The following is a 20,867-nucleotide window of genomic DNA, read 5'->3' as shown; positions in this document are numbered from 1 at the left end:
GAAGACGCTCAAAAAGTGTTTATATTCTGGTGAAAATTAAAGTGTACAATCGACACTGATTTGCAAAGCGAGTACACGCCAAGTCTGAAGTCAATCATATTGAAGATTAAAGTTTTCTAAGTGAGTAAATCTTATGACATAGGCCTAATGTGTAATGGTATGTTCTCATGTTAAGAAGAAACCAAACCCACTACAATCACACGGACAATGACATACCCGTTCATTTGCGTATTTTCTTGACAGGGATGTAAATGTAATGCTATGTAGTATGTAAAGCAGGTGTTATGATATGTTGACGGTGCTACCGTTTGAGCGAGCACAGCTACATCAGTATACATATTTGGTAATATTTCTTACGGCGTGACCGTGTTTGAGGGCGAAGCAAAAAGTATTGGCATTAGTATCTATATCCAGCAGGTTGGGAACACTTCCCCTATAGCGAGATATTCTCGCTAAAACGCGATTATCCTCCTTTAACGAGAAATAAACATTACCATAATCAGGTGTTTTGGCGTCTTTATTGAAAAAAATGGCAAATCCCGTGCAATGCTGAATAAGTGTGACACACACTCAACATGAAGAGAATTGTTTCTATGAAATTGACAACATAGTCAAGAAATTTCATATCAAAGTTGCTGCGTAAGAGAGAAGCAGTCTGAAATCCAATACACATCGTGAGTGTTTTTGTTTTGATTTATATAATTGCAGAAGCATCACATTTTAGCACTTTTTCTTCTTTTCACGTGAAACACGAAGAGATGTATTCCACAGGTGTTTTTCTCGGTTGTACGGGATATATTTACTCTCGCTAGAGAGTGACAATCGCGTTTTAGCAAGAATATCTTGCTATAGGGGAAGTGTTCCCAACCTGTCCAAAACAGGACAAAAAACAACCCAAAGTTAGCACGAGGATAGAGCTTTATCAAAGCATCTTAATTTTGGACATTTGATCCGCCTATATATTGAACGCGGGAAATATAACGCAATTCATGTAAACAGTGCATTGTTACATCATATTCAACGTTGGTATTTAGCAAATTTACAAACATAGGAGACATGGCACAATCGCGTTAATCAAGGAGTGATTATATATGATTAAAAAAATAAGATTTACAATGCTTTTACGGATTTTATGTAACATCTCAGAATGACGTGAACTAGGGTAGATGAAATTCAAAGTGGAGAAATACATGTCCACGCACTGATATTCGAATCGATGCCATTAGGACCAAAATTTTCAAGTTCCATAGGAATGGTTTAATTTTTCATTAGTTTTCTATATTTTCCTTTTAAACATGTATATAGATAAGATAAGATAAGTTTATTCCAATTTTGGGCCCAGAGGGCATAACAGTAAGACATTTTATAAAGAAGGAAATTCAAAAAAGAAAGAAAGTTTACAACATTAACTACAGGTTACATATGTGTTACCTATAGGGAGAGCCCTTTGGGCCGTGAGAGGGCTTCACCCTCTAATATTCATGCTTTGATCAGGTTGAATTTAAACAATATCTATTTGCCAAATACTGAGTACATGAATGAAATTAGGTAGCAGAAACAGTCCATTTTAGTTTTCTCCCAGGGTTTTATATCAAATCATTAAAACATAATATGTTTTACGATGTGACCGTTGAGACGAGCGAAGATCCATAACATCTTGGAACACAGCTTTATGCTTTTTTAAAATCCGCCTATTCATTTAACGCGGGGAATATAACGCGGTGCATTGTGACGTCATATTAGCTGCAATGTTTGGTTTTTCTTTCTTTCAAACCAATCAATAACAAAATGTTCAAAGGTATGAGAAAGCTTGTCTGGAATTTAATAACATTTTTGGTACTTTCCAAACTATTTGTTTTATCTACGGGGTTGTCCACGAAGTATACCACATTGAGGGCAACATTTTTGCAGAAGCATTACGGGAAATACTCATAATTTTTCAGCTGATGAAGAGCAAATCATGTGACTCAAATGTGTTATCATTGGAGTGAGGTTGTCGCTTCGCGAGACGAGCTTTGCTCGCTATTATGTATACATAAATACGATTGAAATGTTTTTATACTATAGTACATTTTATTTCTGCTGCCTTCACTGTGACTTGCTTAACTTTTAATGTGCAACTGTATGCTCTCGACTACCTCTACTTTCCTTATATCTACTGAACTCTCAATCTTTCCAAGTCACTGATTGTGTGACAAAAATGCCCAAGTCTTATTGCAAAGCTTTCAAGTTTGTAAAACTGTGTGAACAGCACTGCCTTTGAACATAAAACACATTTAAATATAATGGTGACTATAAATAAATTGATAAATTCAAGACTATTGCACAAACATACGTGGACCCCCCCCCCTCCCCCCCCCCCCCATGTGCACCTATCTAAATTTTTTGTAATGAAATTCATATAACAATCTCCCATGTTTCAGAAGAGAAAATTAGAACAATATTTATAATATTGTACATAATCCTAGTTGTAACACAATGATGAAATATTTCGGCATGCACATACATAATTATTGAATAAATTGCAACAGATCTGAGCTCCTCTCCATTGTTGTTGTAAGGATACTTTAAGATTTATTTACAAAACTAGAATTAATTAATGATTTTTCAGTCATTAATAGCAAGTGGCATGGTAGGTTATCATGGGGGTGGGGTGGTCATCATGGTTTCCATTACCGGACGTGCCAAGGAAATAGATTTAAGCTGTTGTTATTTTTAGGTGTGGGAAATACAAAGATTCAAAATATTTTTTTCGATCCATCCGAATTCCATTTACTTTTTTGTAATTTTCTAATTAGCTTAAATTCAGTACCTGTGTTCCCTCACATAGTTTATTAGTCAATTATACACAATTTGTATCTGATGCCATATTAAGTATCATACCTAATGTTTACGTAGCATGACTTTTACATATAGAAATAACAAGTATTTACATCTGCCACTGTCAGTCTTATTATGACATACGTCAAAACATAGACATGACATCACACATCATCTTACCCTGCCTTTCATCAACATTGCACTTCGTTAAACATTATGCCTAATAGTGCACTGAATTAGAGCTAGGAGACCACAAGATTAGGATGATAATTTCCATAAGTTCACAATCAAAGTCCAAGGTGTGACTTTGCGAGATCTCCGCCATTTTTGACAAGGGACTTCTGGGATTGGCATCAAAAAAATTTCTTCTTAAAGGTTTAGATTTAGCTCGGATTATTTCGTGCGCTTTAGTCATAAGAGCTTGCTGTACGAGCCAGCACTCTGCGCTAAACAACAGGGATTGCAATTATACTAAAATTTGCTAGTACATGTAGTGATACTAGCAAATTTTAGCTTGTGGATAATTTTCCAACTAGCAAAATTGAACTTTTACTAGCATTTTTCAATCGTTTGCTTTTTTACAGGAATTTAAGAAAACAAGGATGTCTTTATATCAATATATTGGGAAAATCTTTTAAAAAGTGCAATGATAAAAATAAGATTGAGAGTTCTTTCATTTCCCATTTAATGAATTAGCAGACAACATACAAGTATCATTGGTGCATGGTGAGGGTCATAGAGTACACTTGTGTGGCATACTCACTGTCCAGAGATCTACCATCTATTTACAACATCACATGGTTTGAAATCTTGAAAACTGTTAGACATGTTAGCGTCATATCAAACTATATATTCAAAACTTTTGTAAATTTCATCTAAAAAATTCTAGTTGAAAAAAAAACATGAACTCGAAGTGTTTGACTATAGACTACAGCAGGACACTGAAGCGGTGATACTAAAACTTTCATGTGTTGAGTAAACATGGACGAGATCAACATGCTTACTATTTAAATCAGACGCCTCTGAGACGCCAGAAGTACTTCTGCATCACTGACCAAGATAAACTTGGCCTTAGTTATTTTTTCAATCCATGTTTACTTTTTCAATATTTTTTTATAATCATTATGTAAAGTGTTTCCATGCACAAAATTATTGTAGACTTCAAAGTACAGCCAATAAACCAAAAAAATCCAGAAAAATTATCGTTTTTCTTCACTCGCAAAAAATTGCGATCGCTTGTGATTTTTCACTTGCAATTTAATTTTTAACTTGCATTTAGTGAGTATTTCCCTTTAATTTCGTTGCCTGAAACATTAATAAAACTTTTGATGTTTCATTTTCAGATGTTTGATTCATCAAAATGAATCTGCTTCCTCAAACTCACAAGGATTTCCAGTCGGCTGAGTACTGGGAAAACTTCTTTAAGAAGCGAGGAACAAAAGCCTTTGAATGGTAAGTTTTGTCTTAGTTCAAATTTACAAAACCCCTTTAAGGCATATTGAATGATTTTTATTTTAGCTTCAGTGAAGGATATCTCTTATTTTTTTTTTTTTTTTTTTTTTTTTTATTTGCAAATTTTAGTATTTGATAATAACATCCATACATACATTCACACACATAGTTTAGTTATAATAACATAATAAGGTTGACAGTACCAAGTAAAGAGAGGAAAGGCATTAATCAAAAATATTTTTCCATACAGCCCAGATTGTACTGAATTTTTTAAAATTACAGTTTTTTGAAAATATACAATGTTCAATTTCATATTTCATCCTAATATATTGTAATACACCCTCAAAAGATGGTGATCTGTTTTGTTTGCAACATAAATATATATATTGCTTGGTATATAAAATTATGAAATTTATTACTTTGTTGGAATTTTGTAATGGACAATCACCAAAAATAATATTAAAAACATTGAAACCAATTCTGTTTGTTGTTCTCTCATAAATATGTAAGCTTAGTTGGTTCCACAAAGTTCCTATTTTGTCGCAAAACACAAAAATATGTTCAATGTTTTCAGAGCTGTGTCCACAAAATGAGCAAATATCATTATCCACAACTTTGATTTTTTTTAAGTAACTTTTAACATGTATAATTCTATGTAGAATTCTGTATTGCAACCATTGTGCTGCTGAATCTGACGTTAATTTAAAACATATTTCAAAAACTTCCTTGGTAATGATATCTCTTATTTGTAAGGACAACTACAGCAGAGTGCACCCCCCCCCCCCAAAAAAAAAACTCAGTCGCTCTCTTTTGTTAGATCATATATAGTAACTTGTACAAGTGCTATTTATTGATTGAAAAAAAAAAATCTGAATAACAGATTATCGATAAAATTCATTCTGGGAGGCTCCCTGCAGTAAGGACATGTATACACAATGTTTCTGAATAATACTTTTTTTGGGGTGACATCTCACGTACGATTCACTTACATTCTATCTTGTTTCTACAAAAGATTACTATGTCTGTTTTAGAGTTAGCATATTTTGATAGTTCCTAGTTGTTGCAATAAAAACGTAACATCAGCTCTTATGTATTACAGTAAGTTGTATAAATGGACATTACTGTAGCAAGAAGAGAAAAATATTTTGAACAATCGGATATCGAACTTGAGACCTTTGCATCTCTAGTTAGGTGGTCTAACCACTGAGCTACCCAGGTTGATATATAAAGTATGGTAATATTACTGTACAATATAAAATTTTAACCTATTTCGGAAATCACAGAAGGACTATTCATATCTCGATGAAAAAAATAATTTTAGAGAAAATGTCAGAAACATCGCATATGTCCGTAATCATTTTATTCTTACATGTTGTACTATTTTATTCTTACATGTTGTACTATTTTTCTTCTAGAAACTTACTGCCTTCTAACACCAAATGTATTTTAGGTATGGAGAATATCCAGAGCTGTGCACAGTTCTACATAAATATGTGAAAACAGCAGACAAAATCCTGGTCATTGGTTGTGGGAATTCAGTTCTGAGTGAGAATCTGTATGATGTTGGTCACCATAACATCACAAACATTGATATCAGCGATGTTGTGGTCCGACAGATGACAGACAGAAACAGGGAGCAGAGACCAGACATGAAATTCCTCAAAATGGATGCACTTAATGTTAGTAGCTTATTTTGTTTTATTTTTTCATTCTCATTATTTTTAGTTCACCAGAGCTGAAAGCTTTTCAAATCATCAATGATCATAGTGTGTCCGTTGTCGGTAAACTATTCACGTTTTTGAATCATCAAGCCAATTCCACCCATACTTTTAACTCACCAGAAAGCACCCTATTCCTTGGGTAAAAAGGATTCAAGATTGTTTAAATGAAGAGTCATGCCCCTTTCCAGGAGGAAAATAATTAAGAAAAAGTGAAAATAAAGTTGATTATTTTATGGCGGTCAGATTGGTTTGATGACCGGTGGCCAGATAGCTGGAGATTCAGGAGGCTTGAATCCTGATCTGGTCTGTTGCATTTTCTCCCTTCCTGTTACATTTGATATGGTACCATAGGTCAGCCCCTGGAACTGAAAGATAAAAATGCCTGCCAAGGGATAAAGATCTAGGGTTGATATCTCCTAGGTGTGAAGACATTTAAGTAGGGAGGAATATAGCGGTAAACAGGTTACATTACTGGTGGCCAGTTAGCTCATTTGGTAGAGCACCTGACTAGAGATTCAGGGGTCCCAGGTTTTAATACCTGTCTGGTCTGTTGCATATCTTTTTCTCGAGAACCACTGAACCAGAAAAGTTATAACTTATGTGAAAGCCATCACGTCTAGGGCCTGGATTTGTTCACATCATCACGTCTAGGGCCTGGGTTTGGGGTTTGTTCATATCATCACCTCTAGGGCGAGGGTTTGTTCACACTATCATGTCTAGGGCCAGGATTTGTTCACACCATCACATCTAATGCCAGTGGAGGGGCACATTATAATTTTTATTTAGGAATTCTTTGAAAATCTACCCCTGAAGAATACCAGAGGTACAATATGGTAATTAGTATATATATATATATATATATATATATATATATATATATATATATATATATATATATATGCAAGCATCTTCATTTAGTGACAGTTGTCCACATCATTACTACCCTGAGGTTTGGACAGGACTGCAAGTGGGGTTTAAAATTTTGCATAAAAACTTTTCCCAAAAGAATCACAATGGTTCAATATGTTAAAGTGAAATGCCAGTATTCTTATGTAGAGTAGATTTCATTTTGTTCATATCATGGCCCTTAAGACCAGGTAGGGCCATAATTGGGATTTAATATTTTATGTGAGATTTTGGTTACTCAGGTACATGTAAGCGATGTGGCCTATGGGTCATTTGGTTAAGTTAAGTAAAAATGGTTTGGAAATCTTTCATTTTCAAAAACCACTGTTGGTCAAGACATGACATATTCAAACAAATAGATTTTTGTGAACATATTATAATTCATATTGTACACGTAGGAACATAAAAGCCTTGACCAACTTCCTGAATGAAGCATAAAGCCTTGACTCCCGGACTGAAGCATAAATCCTTCTCTTGCTTCCAGAATGAAGTATGAATAGCTTCTGAATGAAGCATAAAGTCTTGAATCACTTCCTGAATGAAGCATAAAGCTTTGACTCATTTCCTTAATGAAGCATAAAGCCTTGACTTACTTCCTGAATTATGAAGCATAAAATCTTAACTTACTTCCAGAATGAAGCGTAAAGCCTTGACTCACTTCCTGAATAAAGCTTAAATCCTTCACTTGCTTCCTCCTGATTGAAGCTTAAAACCTTATATTATGTCAAGAAGGAACTTCTAGTGTTGCTTTGTTACAAAGTTATAACCTAGATATAAATTTTAAACTCTTTACTAAGTTGTGACCTAGATATGAATTTTCTAATTTTTTCTCATATTGACTTTTTCCCCAGGATCTCAAATGAACTTGCGCAAGGCCATGACACTTCTTTAGGTCATAAGTTATCTGTACATAATGTCTGAGCATTTATTTCCTGTCCAGTATATACTCTCCCACCCCATTTACTTCCTCTTAGTTTGAACATAATGACAATTGAACAGAGTCTGACAAATAAACAGACAGACAGGGTGATTCCAGTATACCCCATCCCACCCCCATTTTGTTTACAGGTGGCATAAATATCAGGCAAACTTGGGCCATTGATGAAAGTGAAATTTAACTGCATGTATTGAACTAGCTTTTCAATTTAAACTACATTAATGATTTCAGATGGACTTTGAAGACTCAGCGTTCAGCGTGGTCCTGGACAAGGGAACATTAGACGCCTTGATGGTTGATGATTCTGATGCTGTGATTAAAGACATTGACAAGTTGTTCACTGAAATAGGGAGAGTACTGAAGTTTGGGGGTCGATACATTTGCATATCTCTGATGCAAGACCATATTTTAAACAAAGTTCTACAGTATTTTCCTGATGTGTAAGTTTTTTTGAAGCAGTGCAGAGATATCGAAAATGAATCTAGATTATTATTAATTAGTTCACACACTGATTATATCATGCGTAGAATAGAGATCGTTATCAAATTTAGTTTTCCCTTGTTCTATACTTAGATATATGACAAAGGTGAATAAATGCAATCATTATTGTCATCTCTTGTGCAGAACTGCTCTGTGAACATATTTATTTTTCTATCCAGCCAATCAGGAGAGAGAAAATTTTGTTTGATAAGAAATTAATTTCATTTTTGAAAATAAGAGAGGGCATGAACTGCAAGCGCTTCATGAAAAAAGTATGTTAGCGTAAATCATTGCAGTTCATATTCTCATGTATGTTCAAAAATGAAATTTACTTCTTATATTTGCATTCTTCTTTCATTTCTGTCAGAATACCCAGCCTTTAAAATAGACATACCGGTCCTATATTTATCAAGATTCATACGCATAGTGTTCACTACTGCCGCTTTCATGAGGAAATGCTATCATTACGATTTACATGCATAAATATATCAAAGGCAAAAATGATGGAATTATCAATATTGATATATTGAAAACAAAAACATTGGAAATGCAAATAAAATATGTAATGAAATTTGTAGGGGATGGCCTGTGAGGATTCACAAGATAGAAACAGAGAACTCCGAAAACACAGAAAAGGATTTCCACCTACCAGTCTTTGCCACTGTGTTCACCAAATTCAAGAAAATGGCAAATATGAAATCAGTAAGAACCAAAATCAGCATGAAATTAGTATTCATAAATGAGATTCGTACAATGTTGTTTAACAGTTTTGATTATTCGTAATTCAGGAATTTGATTTGTTGTTAGATACTGGAAATAAGCAGCCTGGAAGATAAGATAACAAGACACGAGTCTGTCGACGACGTAAAGACTCTGATTAAGGAGGTTCAGTACTATGGAATGATCAGGCAAAAACTCAGCAAAAGGTAGTGGATTGTTATATTTCAATGTAGATTTAGGTTCAAATCAGGGCTGGAAACAAGCTGTTTATGTCACCAGTCCAGCTGTACTGACAGGGTATAATTTCATCCAGTCTACAGAAAAATTAAATAGTTCAGAGTTTTCAAGAAAATTTTTAAACATATTTATGTTATTCAAATAAAAAAATGGGATTTTATTTTGATATTCCTTGAAGAATATCATTACAGGGATGTGAAATCTATATTTACTAAATTGTATTCTCCTGATATCTGCAGAGGAGTGCCAAATGTATATTTAGGATTAGACAAGTGGGTTTTCCAACATGAAGTTTTAGAAAATTGACCTGTCCCATCGGACTGACTGGTGTAAATGTCAATTGGTCCACACCAGACTTTTAACCTGTCAAGGACTGACAGGCATATGTTCATTTTGAGTCCTACAAATAGCAAACTGTTTCAGACGACTTTGTAGTCTTGATTTTTCTATTCTTACATTCATGTGATATTAAACATGCAGTTCACTAACTTCCTACTCCAGCCTGTTAGAGGTTTTGTGATCAATGTACAGCAAGAACCCCCTCTACAATTTATTTGTTATCATATTATTAGATACATATAATCAAAATGTCATAGGTAAAACACTAGTTTTAGGAAACCTATCTTTTTATCTAGCGACCGTGATGACGACCATTGTTGAGTACTTCATCCTAACCATTATAAAAATAACTCAACAGTGCAGTGGACCAATGATTTACCTTTAATTAAGAGATATTTCATTATCAGCAATTTCAAATTAACTGACATTCCAGTTCAAAGGAAAGAAGATTTGTTGGGGGAGAGTCTTTATTTCAAAATAAGCTAGGTTCTGAATAGCTTTCAGTATAAGTGAAGTAAGCTGTATTTTCATGTTTTAAATATTCAGAACTATTGTATTTTTATAGTTTATGTTATTTCATTATTTTTTTCATCTATAAATGTTATTAAATATCACTAATATATCTGAGGTATATAAGGATGGTAGGAACATTAACTCCGGTGCTTGTAGAAGTAACTCACTTCCCAAAATATGCTATGTATCCCCTCACTAAGAATTGTTATTTTGTTTGGTAGAAACCTGTACGGAGAACAAGTGTCCTTGACCCTGTTTACAAACTCCTCCTCCGAGCCCCGTTACACCCTCCATATCGTGGATGTCATTGAGACAGGCCTCAGGAAATTTGCCATCTTTATTGTACCACAAGGGAGGTAATCTGTTAGAAATATTTTTTGATAATGTTGATAAATATGGAGATATCTAATCTTATTTGAACTGGATTTGTATGCTCTTTTCTTTTTTACTGAAGTTTATTTCTATAATTATGTAAATCATTTCTGTTCATTCACAATATCTGGAATTAATTGTTCAGTGATTACCCAGCCTAGTTAAATATAGTAAATACTGATGGAAGGGAGTCAGCTATTGGGGCAGTAATTAATCTGGGCAATTCCATCTGCCACACAAAATTGTCCAGATTCATGAGGTGTCACTGAATTTTATCCACGCAATAGGTTATTATCATATTTTTTTATCATTTCAAAAACAAGGATGACAACTGTGTTGAATCTTATTTCCAGTTGTCTATGTATTTACAAATTTGGCATACAGAATATGGTAATCAAGAGAAATGTGTATGTAATGTAATCTAAATTCTTAGGGAAACTGACTGGTTGTTTGGTTCAGAAGAAGGAAGATCCCACTTGGCTAAGAATGCCGGCTTTGAGAGACTGGTGGTGGTCTGTCTCAATAGGCACCACTCCTACGCTGACATGGACAGTGTAAAAGGAGAGCTGTCTTCTAAAGTTATAGAACTGGCACCACCAGGATTCAGAGATGGAGTTCAGGTTTGTACAAGCGCTAATCGACATTAATTAATATATATGGTTTAATTAATCACAATATATTTAAAGAAAACAAAAACCAAACAAGGAAAATAAAAAAAACCCAAACAAAACATAAAACCAAATAATGGATACTTCTGGTTTGTCAGGGGTCCATGTTTACCCTACTCTTAAGTTTGTATTCTCTTTAGGAGTTATGAGATTGATCTCTGTTCATTATCTTCATTTGTTTACATGTATATGAAAAAAAGGGCCGAAAACAACAATTAAAAAAACCAAGGTACAATATTTTCTGATATGTGTGATCTTAAGTTGCAAATTGTTGTGTTAACCTTTGTCTTTGGGGAAATCAAATGAGCCGTTTCTAGCAAAAATGACCCTTATTTTATCCAACATGTTTTAAAACATCATTATAATGAAGAAAAAAAATGTGATGTCAAAACGTAATGATTACCAATCACCTGTTTGTTAATCACCTGTTCATTGCCATCTATGATTGTATGTTATATCTTAACAACAATTGATATTTCTCAAGAGCCCTTTTTGCTTGGTATGGCTCAAACCAGCCAATATATACAGATGAAATGACAAAACTCCTAGACTTCATTGCGATTAGTGATTAGTGACATGTTTTAATGGTCTTAAGGAAAAAATGTTGCCCGAATAGCACACCATTAACACTAAGATTGCATTCACAGGAAGAGATATTTAATGCAAATTAAATCACATTTTGATTTGTGCAAGAGTTGCATCCTGTTACGCAAATAAATTTAATGGGAATTAAATTATAGCATATAGTGAATTAATTGGTTCTAAGTTGTGAACACTTAGCAAATCGAATCCGAATCGCATCTTCATGCATGGGAGCAAATAGACACAGGGTTTTATTGTGATGTTTATATACTGATGTGAAGTCAAAAAGAAGGAATTATTTTTTAATCTGACAACTAAAATTGTTGTCTATTAGCTCCAATGGTAATTTGCAAATTTATGATTGTATGTACCTGCTTAGAATGTAAAGCTGTTCTCTTAGTAATACATGTATAAAATATTTGGTGTTATAAAAAATTATTTTAGAGCTTCAGAAGTTGGCTTTGTGGTAAATCTAAAAGAAAAAAATCTTGATAACATCATCTTTTACCAAAATTATGCCATTTGCATAAGAATGGCTAAAGAATTTATTTGTATTAGTTAACAAATCATTCTGCTGTGTGAACATGGTATAAATTTACTTTTGTTCTGTTCTAATGAAATTATTTCAAAGTGAAATTGAATGCACATGTGAAAAAGGCATGATATATGGCTGAGTATTAGTGGAAAACTATTTACAGACGTGTATCCCCACTCAGAAAACACTCAAATGTAATATAAACCACAGGCTACAGTCTGCTCCGTATATTTTATACAGATTCCCTTCCTGTCCCTGGGGGATGACATTGGAAGTCGGACGGTGGTCTGTGAAGGTCACAGTGAAATGAGCGGGAATTATGTGGTGGAAGATGTAATGGCTGACGGAGGACAATTGTTCAGGCGACTTATCTTCATTTCCTGTCCAAATGTTATCCAATCAGAGGCCAGACTGAAGCAAGGTAAGTCAAGTTGGATACATACGGTTAATCATCTCACCGTTTGATTTATTCCTCGAGGCAATGGATTTTGTGTTCTAACCATGGTGAATCGTGTGAAATGCATTTTTAGTCATCTTGCTTATTTATCTTGCAGAACAATAGATTTAATTTCATTTAAATTTAAATATGTCCTATTTGATAAAAGTAATTGTTTCAGAACCAAAAAAAAAAGTAAAAGGGAAGAAGAAACATGTCATTGACCACAGCTATCTTGCCAGCCATTACTATGTTGCTATGGTGACGGGATTAGGATTTCTGAAATCTGCTGTGAAGAGAGATGGTAGGTTAAGAAAGAGAACCTCAGATTGGCATGCATGTAAATGATATGATTAAACAGATTATTGATCACTTTGTAGATTATACGTTAAGAGAAGGCATATTCCTTTCTAATTGTTTTGTTTTATTTTTAGAGAAATTGAGCTGTGTATTGATTGGACTTGGGGGAGGGGGATTACCAAACTTCCTTCATCATCACATACCACAGGTAAAACAACTTAATACCTCAAACGATCAGTGAATAATATCAGTAATGATTTACTGCACTGAATGATATCATTAATGATTACTGTAAACAATCACTGAATAATATCGTTAATGATTTACTGTAAACAATCACTGAATAATATCATTAATGATTTACCGCACTGAATAATATCATTAATGATTTACTGTAAATGATCAGTGAATAATGTCATTAATGATTTACTGTAAACAATCACTGAATAATATCATTAATGATTTACTGTAAACAATCACTGAATAATATCATTAATGATTTACTGTAAACAATCACTGAATAATGTCATTAATGATTTACTGTAAACGATCAGTGAATAATATCGTTAATGATTTACTGTAACCAATCAGTGAATGATATCATTAATGATTTACTGTAAACGATCAGTGAATGATATCATTAATGATTTACTGTAAACAATCACTGAATAATATCATTAATGATTTACTGTAAATGATCAGTGAATAATATCGTTAATGATTTACTGTAAATGATCAGTGAATAATGTCATTAATGATTTACTGTAAACAATCACTGAATAATATCATTAATGATTTACTGTAAATGATCAGTGAATAATGTCATTAATGATTTACTGTAAACAATCACTGAATAATATCATTAATGATTTACTGTAACCAATCACTGAATAATGTCATTAATGATTTACTGTAAACAATCACTGAATAATGTCATTAATGATTTACTGTAAACAATCACTGAATAATATCATTAATGATTTACTGTAAATGATCAGTGAATAATGTCATTGAAGATTTACTGTAAACAATCACTGAATAATATCATTAATGATTTACTGTAAACAATCACTGAATAATGTCATTAATGATTTACTGTAAACAATCACTGAATCATTAATGATTTACTGTAAACAATCACTGAATAATGTCATTAATGATTTACTGTAAACAATCACTGAATAATATCATTAATGATTTACTGTAAACAATCACTGAATAATGTCATTAATGATTTACTGTAAACAATCACTGAATAATGTCATTGAAGATTTACTGTAAATAATCACTGAATAATATCATTAATGATTTACTGTAAACAATCACTGTAAACAACCAATGCTATTCATTTCAAACTTTTAGAAAAAACAAAGGAATTCAAAATTTCATGTGTGGGTTGCAATGTTACTTTGCTACAAATGATGTGTAGTTAAGAACAGGATGTGTTTAATTAAGATGATGCAGTGGACTGGAGAGCCCCTTATGTTAAAAAAGGTTCCATTTCTGAAGTTTACAGATATTTCTCTATTTGTTGGGGACATGAATTTATTGATTGACTGTATCTAGGAAAGCTACTTTTAAAACATCTGTAAAACTATCAACAATTCATATTTCCTTCGGAGGGATGATATAATTATACATCCTTTAGTTGTTAAATCCATGAAAATTGAATAGTCATTTAAACAGTTGGCATTTTCAGCTGAAGATAAAGATAGAAAATATTGTGCATTGACAGAACATGATGCAATATCGTAAATAACATATGTAAGACTAAATATGGATTGTAGTTTCCATAATTCATATACGATTGATGCTTGGTGTATTATAAATAGAAATCGACAGTGTGGACATTGATCCTGTGGTTGTATTGTATATAGAAATTGACAGTGTAGACATTGACCCTGTTGTTGTATTGTAGATAAAAATTGACAGTGTGGACATTGACCCTGTGTTTGTGTTGTAGATAGAAATTGACAGTGTGGACATTGACCCTGTGGTTGTATTGTAGATAGAAATTGACAGTGTGGACATTGACCCTGTGGTTGTATTGTAGATAGAAATCGACAGTGTGGAAATTGATCCTGTGGTTGTAGATAGAAATTGACAGTGTGGACATTGACCCTGTGGTTGTAGATAGAAATCGACAGTGTGGACATTGACCCTGTGTTTGTGTTGTAGATAGAAATTGACAGTGTAGACATTGATCCTGTGGTTGTATTGTAGATAGAAATCGACAGTGTAGACATTGACCCTGTGGTTGTAGATAGAAATTGACAGTGTGGACATTAATCCTGTGGTTATATTGTAGATAGAAATCAACAGTTTAGACATTGACCCTGTGGTTGTATTAAAGATAGAAATTGACAGTGTGGACATTGATCCTGTGGTTGTAGATAGAAATTGACAGTGTGGACATTGACCCTGTGGTTGTATTGTAGATAGAAATTGACAGTGTGGACATTGACCTTGTGGTTATATTGTAGATAGAAATTGACAGTGTAGACATTGACCCTGTGGTTATATTGTAGATAGAAATTGACAGTGTGGACATTGACCCTGTGGTTGTGTTGTAAATAGAAATTGACAGTGTAGACATGGATCCTGTGGTTGTAGATAGAAATTGACAGTGTAGACATTGATCCTGTGGTTGTGTTGTAAACAGAAATTGACAGTGTGGACATTGACCCTGAGGTTATATTGTAGATAGAAATCGACAGTGTAGACATTGACGCTGTGGTTATATTGTAGATAGAAATTGACAGTGTGGACATTGACCCTGTGGTTGTGTTGTAAATAGAAATTGACAGTGTAGACATTGATCCTGTGGTTGTAGATAGAAATTGACAGTGTAGACATTGATCCTGTGGTTGTGTTGTAAATAGAAATTGACCGTGTGATCATTGAATGTGCGGTTGATTTGTAGATTGAAATCGACAGTGTAGACATTGACCCTGCGGTTGTAGAGCTGGCCAAGAAGTGGTTTGGATATCAGGAGGATCAGAGACAACGAGCCCATGTGGCTGACGGGATGAAGTTTGTACAAGATGCTGTGAAAGAGGGTAGGCGGGTCTGGACACGGGACGTCACATAACTGTCAGTTGTTAACGCTTATTAACAGTAACAAAAAATATACCATTCCTTACAGTATGCTTTTATTATAGAGATATGACAATTGTTTTAGTTACTGTAAATAAATGTTAACAGCTGATTGGTATACAATGTCCTATGCTCTAGGTTATCGAAATATGAACAACAGATATTCAGATTCACTGGCACGAGTAATAGGATAATGCACTCGTGAATGTGAAGGTAAGGATTTGTGTTTAAGAAAATTTGACCTGAACATTAAAACACAGCGTCAAATATCTGTTTTTGTTGTCTTAGTTGCAAAGGCTCGGTCAAATATAAAAAAAAATTAAGAATTAAGATAAGTAAAAGTGAGGCATTAGCAAGTAGAAATTCTTCACGAGTTCAAATGACTACAGGTACTGCATTGAATGGAGGATTATCCTGCTTTATAATTTTCTTTGTTTGGTTTTGACTGCACTCTCTGTCAGAAAACATTAATATCCAATGTATGCTACATAGCTGGAAATGAATGTTGAAGTAGTTTATACTACAATGCTACATTTTTATGCACTGTCAACTTTTTCAGCATCCAATTTTGTAAGAAATTCCAGGAAACACCTACAGAGAAATTTCCTCATAATTGAAATTCATTATATTTATTTAAAGAAGTTCCTTATATCTAAATATAGATGGACACAAACATATTCCATATTTTTTATTTCAAAAACATACAATATATGGCACATGTATGATATTTGGGAACAATTTTCTTGTGTATGTATATTTAAAGCTTTATCATAGACAGAAATATGTGATAGGTTTACGATAATTGGTATTTTGACTGAGGTTATAATATGTGAATTTAATTTCATTATAAATCATAGATACCATATCATTAAAAACCTAGAATTTCTTCCAAGTCTTGTAACAATTTTTTTCTTAAACAGTTTTGTAAAGACGGTGACAGGGGATTTACAAAATATCATAATTGAGATTTCTTTAATCTAGTTTCATTATAAATGAGTTTGACTGTACATTAAGAATCAATATATTTCCAGGACAGAAGAAGGACATTGTGATCATAGATGTAGACAGTAAAGACAGAACGGTCGGCATGAGTTGTCCGCCCCTGCCTTTTGTAGAATCATCCTTCCTGTCTACAGTGAAAGATCTCCTAAAAGATTCTGGTAATCTAGTATAGATAAAAGATTCTGGTGATCTCTAGTATAGATAAAAGATTCTGGTATTCTAGATAATAGATAAAAGATTCTGGTATTCTAGATAATAGATTAAAGATTTTGGTAATCTAGTATAGATAAAAGATTCTGGAAATCTAGAATAGATAAAAGATTCTGGTAATCTAGAATAGATAAAAGATTCTGGTAATCTAGAATAGATAAAAGATTCTGGTAATCTAGTATAGATAAAAGATTCTGGAAATCTAGAATAGATAAAAGATTCTGGTAATCTAGTATAGATCAAAGATTCTGGAAATCTAGAATAGATCAAAGATTCTGGTAATCTAGTATAGATAAAAGATTCTGGTAATCTAGAATAGATAAAAGATTCTGGTAATCTAGATAATAGATAAAAGATTCTGGTATTCTAGATAATAGATAAAAGATTCTGGTAATCTAGTATAGATAAAAGATTCTGGTAATCTAGAATAGATAGAAGAATAAAAAGGACTGTCCTGCAGTTAAAACTCACAACAGAAAAAGTGTTTTGTGCAATATCTTGTATCTGAAATTATAACTAATGCATTTATTTCCAGGACATTTTAACTGGGTAGAGATGTATAGATAGAAATATGCTGTCAAATTTTGTGGAAATTAAGGTTAAGAAAATTGTACTTAATTACCAAGGAAATAACGTAGATGATACTGACCTTGTTGGGTTCGTTGTAGGCTTGCTGATGATAAATGTAGTGTGTCGAGACGAGAAACTAAAAAGCCAAGTGTTCCAAGACATTATGAAAGTGTTTCCCTGTGTATATACTAAAGACTTCACAGATGATGTGAATACTGTGTTGTATGCCTTACCCTCCCAACCTTTGTGTGAGGACTCCACAGAGAAAACAGAGACCGGGGTCAAGAAGAAGGGGGGTTCAGGGGACCCTGTGATTAAAGCTCTCAGTGCCAATGTAACAGTGATGCAAAAGATGATCAAAGACTCCAATAGCAAGGTAGAGGTGGATCTCATTGAAATGTTGGATGGCATGTCGTTGGTCAGTAGGTGAAGAGTAATATATATTTGGGAAGGGGGGGATGGAGAATAAAGTTTTTTTAAAATCGAGATTTCTTTGTTGTTATTGAGGCTTTGAGGTGTTATTGATCGATTGAACACGACTGATATCTACGCAAAATGTTGCTTTTTACAAGTGATTACGCTGGATGAAAACAGAAACTGTAAAACGGAAGTTAAAATGAGAGTTATCTTTCTTTGAATATTCTACCCACCGACGACGAAATGGGGTACATGCATATGCTGTACGCTTTTTGTCGGAGTATACATCTCACTACATTAACTACAACACTGGACAGATAGTTTAAAATGATTTGCAAGATGATGGTTTAGATGTCCTTTGAAAGTCAGGTTTGGTTATTATCGATAAAGTACAGTTTTGGATAAGACAAGTTCTTTATAGTCCTCCTCTCCTTTTTGAAGTCTGATGCACTAGTGTTCGGTACTGACAGCGGAGGTGGAGATGTACCGTCGGGGTACAGCAAGCCTGCCGGACATCTTCATACATCGACTCGGACGTGAGTGGTTTCGGATATCGTGAGGAATCCATATATTGTGATTTGTTTTATGTCATTAGTATTCCCATGTTGTAAATCTTTAATTTAAGGTCAAAGGATACCCAATGTTTTGAACGCATCAAATGAAGGAGAATTTTGCTGTAGTAACGTGGGATTTTCTATTATTTGATAAAATACACCATTAAAAAAAGTTTTTGATTTGAAGGATTTCAATTTTTGGGTAATGTTTTTCCGTTAAATTTTCATGTAAAGATTTGTGAATAATGCAAAAATAAAGGAAGTTTCATAGGAAAATTTTGTGATGAAAATGGGTTTTTAGCAATATTATCTAATACATGAATTTACAAATGATTTAATGTATGGATTTACAAATAGTTTTATAAAATTACATAATAATTGCATGTCCTTGCGCCCACCCAGTAGATAAAAAAAAAAATGCAATGCTTTAGAAAATGTTAATTTTATACTGAGACAGATTCTTGAATTCGTAAGTTATACTGAGACGAATTCTTTAATTTGTTGTAGGCTCTGAGTGAGGAATACTTTGGTTATCTGCCTTTCGTATCATCTATTTCGAAATGGTTTTTGAAATCCTATAAAAGTCGATTATATCGGTCAATCTGCCTTTTGTGTTTAATGAAAACAATTTACAACTCGGGGTTATTTTTATTTTGGTTGATACAGGGCTATTTATGTAGATGTGACGTAGGCATTTAAAGTTCTATTAAGTTTAGTGAATGGATATGACCTAAAATATTTTTAATACCTGTATATTATTCATCTGTGTGGGGTAACCAGTGACTGCGGCTTACCATTGATGTCCCATTTCACGACTGACGTCGATTTCATTTTTATAATTGCTAATTTATTTTTAATTTTTATCTTAAAATCTTTTTTTCCCGGTTATATTTATCCCTTTTATATCATGGCCCCACAGAGCGTTTTCAGTATTTATATCATAATTTAAAACCAAATGCAATTGCACGATCATGTATTTATACACAAACAACTTAACAAGTGCCTTAAGGAGGGATGGCACATCGTCATAATTAGACTGCACGTGGATAAATGAATAATCCCTCAAAGCAGTGGAAAGACATACATATGTTTAGATATTTTAGGAGAGAGAGAGTGAATGGCGTATGTTAGCAGTGGAGAGAGCGAATGGCGTATGTTAGCAGTGGAGAGAGCGAATGGCGTATGTTAGCAGTGGAGAGAGCGAATGGCGTATGTTAGCAGTGGAGAGAGCGAATGTCGTATGTTAGCAGTGGAGAGAGAGAATGGCGTGTGTTAGCAGTGGAGAGAGTGAATGGCGTATGTTAGCAGTGGAGAGAGAGAATGGCGTATGTTAGCACGTGGCATTTCTTACGTACATGCGTCACCTGCATTGTTTTGTTGACCTTTTTGCAAGTTGACTTATTTTCAATGTAATTCAATATTTTGATGATGGGGAAAATATTTATAAATATCACCACCTTCCAATGACCAATGCCTGACAATGGCCAGTAGTGTAAATATTGGTAAATGGTGTTACCAGAATACTAAAAACTCCAAAGTTGAATTAGTGCATAGCTTTAGAATGTTGTCAGTGCTTGCATGTCGGAATATCATTTTCTAAGCATGGGGCACGAAAGAGAGAGAGAGAGAGCAGTTCAAATTTTACGAATTTCTTTCTTGCTGCAATCATCTGCAATGTTTAATGGGTGGAGATGATACTTCAATGAATATATTGTAAATATTTAAAATAATATATTAATAGTTTTATACTTTGACGTCTTTGTAGATAAAAGTTCTACAAAGGCCGGAATGTTGGAATGCAAGTAAGTGCGACATCAGAAACAAATAGGTGAGAGAGTTACCGTCATCTGGGCCAGTGTCGTGTCACAATTTTTGTAGGTAAATATTTGCGTTTGAATTTTGCTGGAAGCCATATGAAATATGAATTGGTACGGATTGACGTGACGCAATTCGGTGACGTTGCACGACCAAACCTCGTGCATCAGAAATCCACTGTGCAC

The 20,867-nt window shown here is 33.7% G+C and overlaps 1 protein-coding gene across 2 annotated transcripts; it reads left to right on the top strand.

Moving 5' to 3' along the window:
- The first annotated feature begins 23 nt into the window (after positions 1–23).
- LOC125681289 (eEF1A lysine and N-terminal methyltransferase-like) lies at positions 24–18,382 on the top strand. 2 transcript variants are annotated; one of them, XM_048921312.2, is made up of 14 exons: positions 24–120; positions 4,164–4,272; positions 5,723–5,951; positions 8,068–8,276; positions 8,895–9,018; positions 9,124–9,242; positions 10,347–10,481; positions 10,931–11,117; positions 12,523–12,703; positions 12,900–13,022; positions 13,153–13,226; positions 15,942–16,077; positions 17,146–17,274; positions 17,995–18,382. In XM_048921312.2, the coding sequence occupies exons 2-14, from the start codon at positions 4,181–4,183 to the stop codon at positions 18,324–18,326; spliced, it is 2,070 nt and encodes a 689-aa protein (XP_048777269.2). In that variant the 5' UTR covers positions 24–120; positions 4,164–4,180; the 3' UTR covers positions 18,327–18,382. The 2 variants fall into 2 exon arrangements, with proteins under 2 accessions (XP_048777269.2, XP_048777270.2); XM_048921313.2 differs by lacking the exons at positions 17,146–17,274; positions 17,995–18,382 and adding an exon at positions 16,253–17,130 and having other exon boundaries at positions 36–120.
- Positions 18,383–20,867: the final 2,485 nt, after the last annotated feature.

This window comes from Ostrea edulis, chromosome 2 (genome assembly GCF_947568905.1).
Source record: "Ostrea edulis chromosome 2, xbOstEdul1.1, whole genome shotgun sequence".
In the NCBI taxonomy this organism is placed as follows: Eukaryota; Metazoa; Mollusca; class Bivalvia; order Ostreida; family Ostreidae; genus Ostrea; species Ostrea edulis.
The sequence above is the reverse complement of the archived record's forward strand: the minus strand, read 5'-3'. Positions and strand labels throughout refer to the sequence as shown.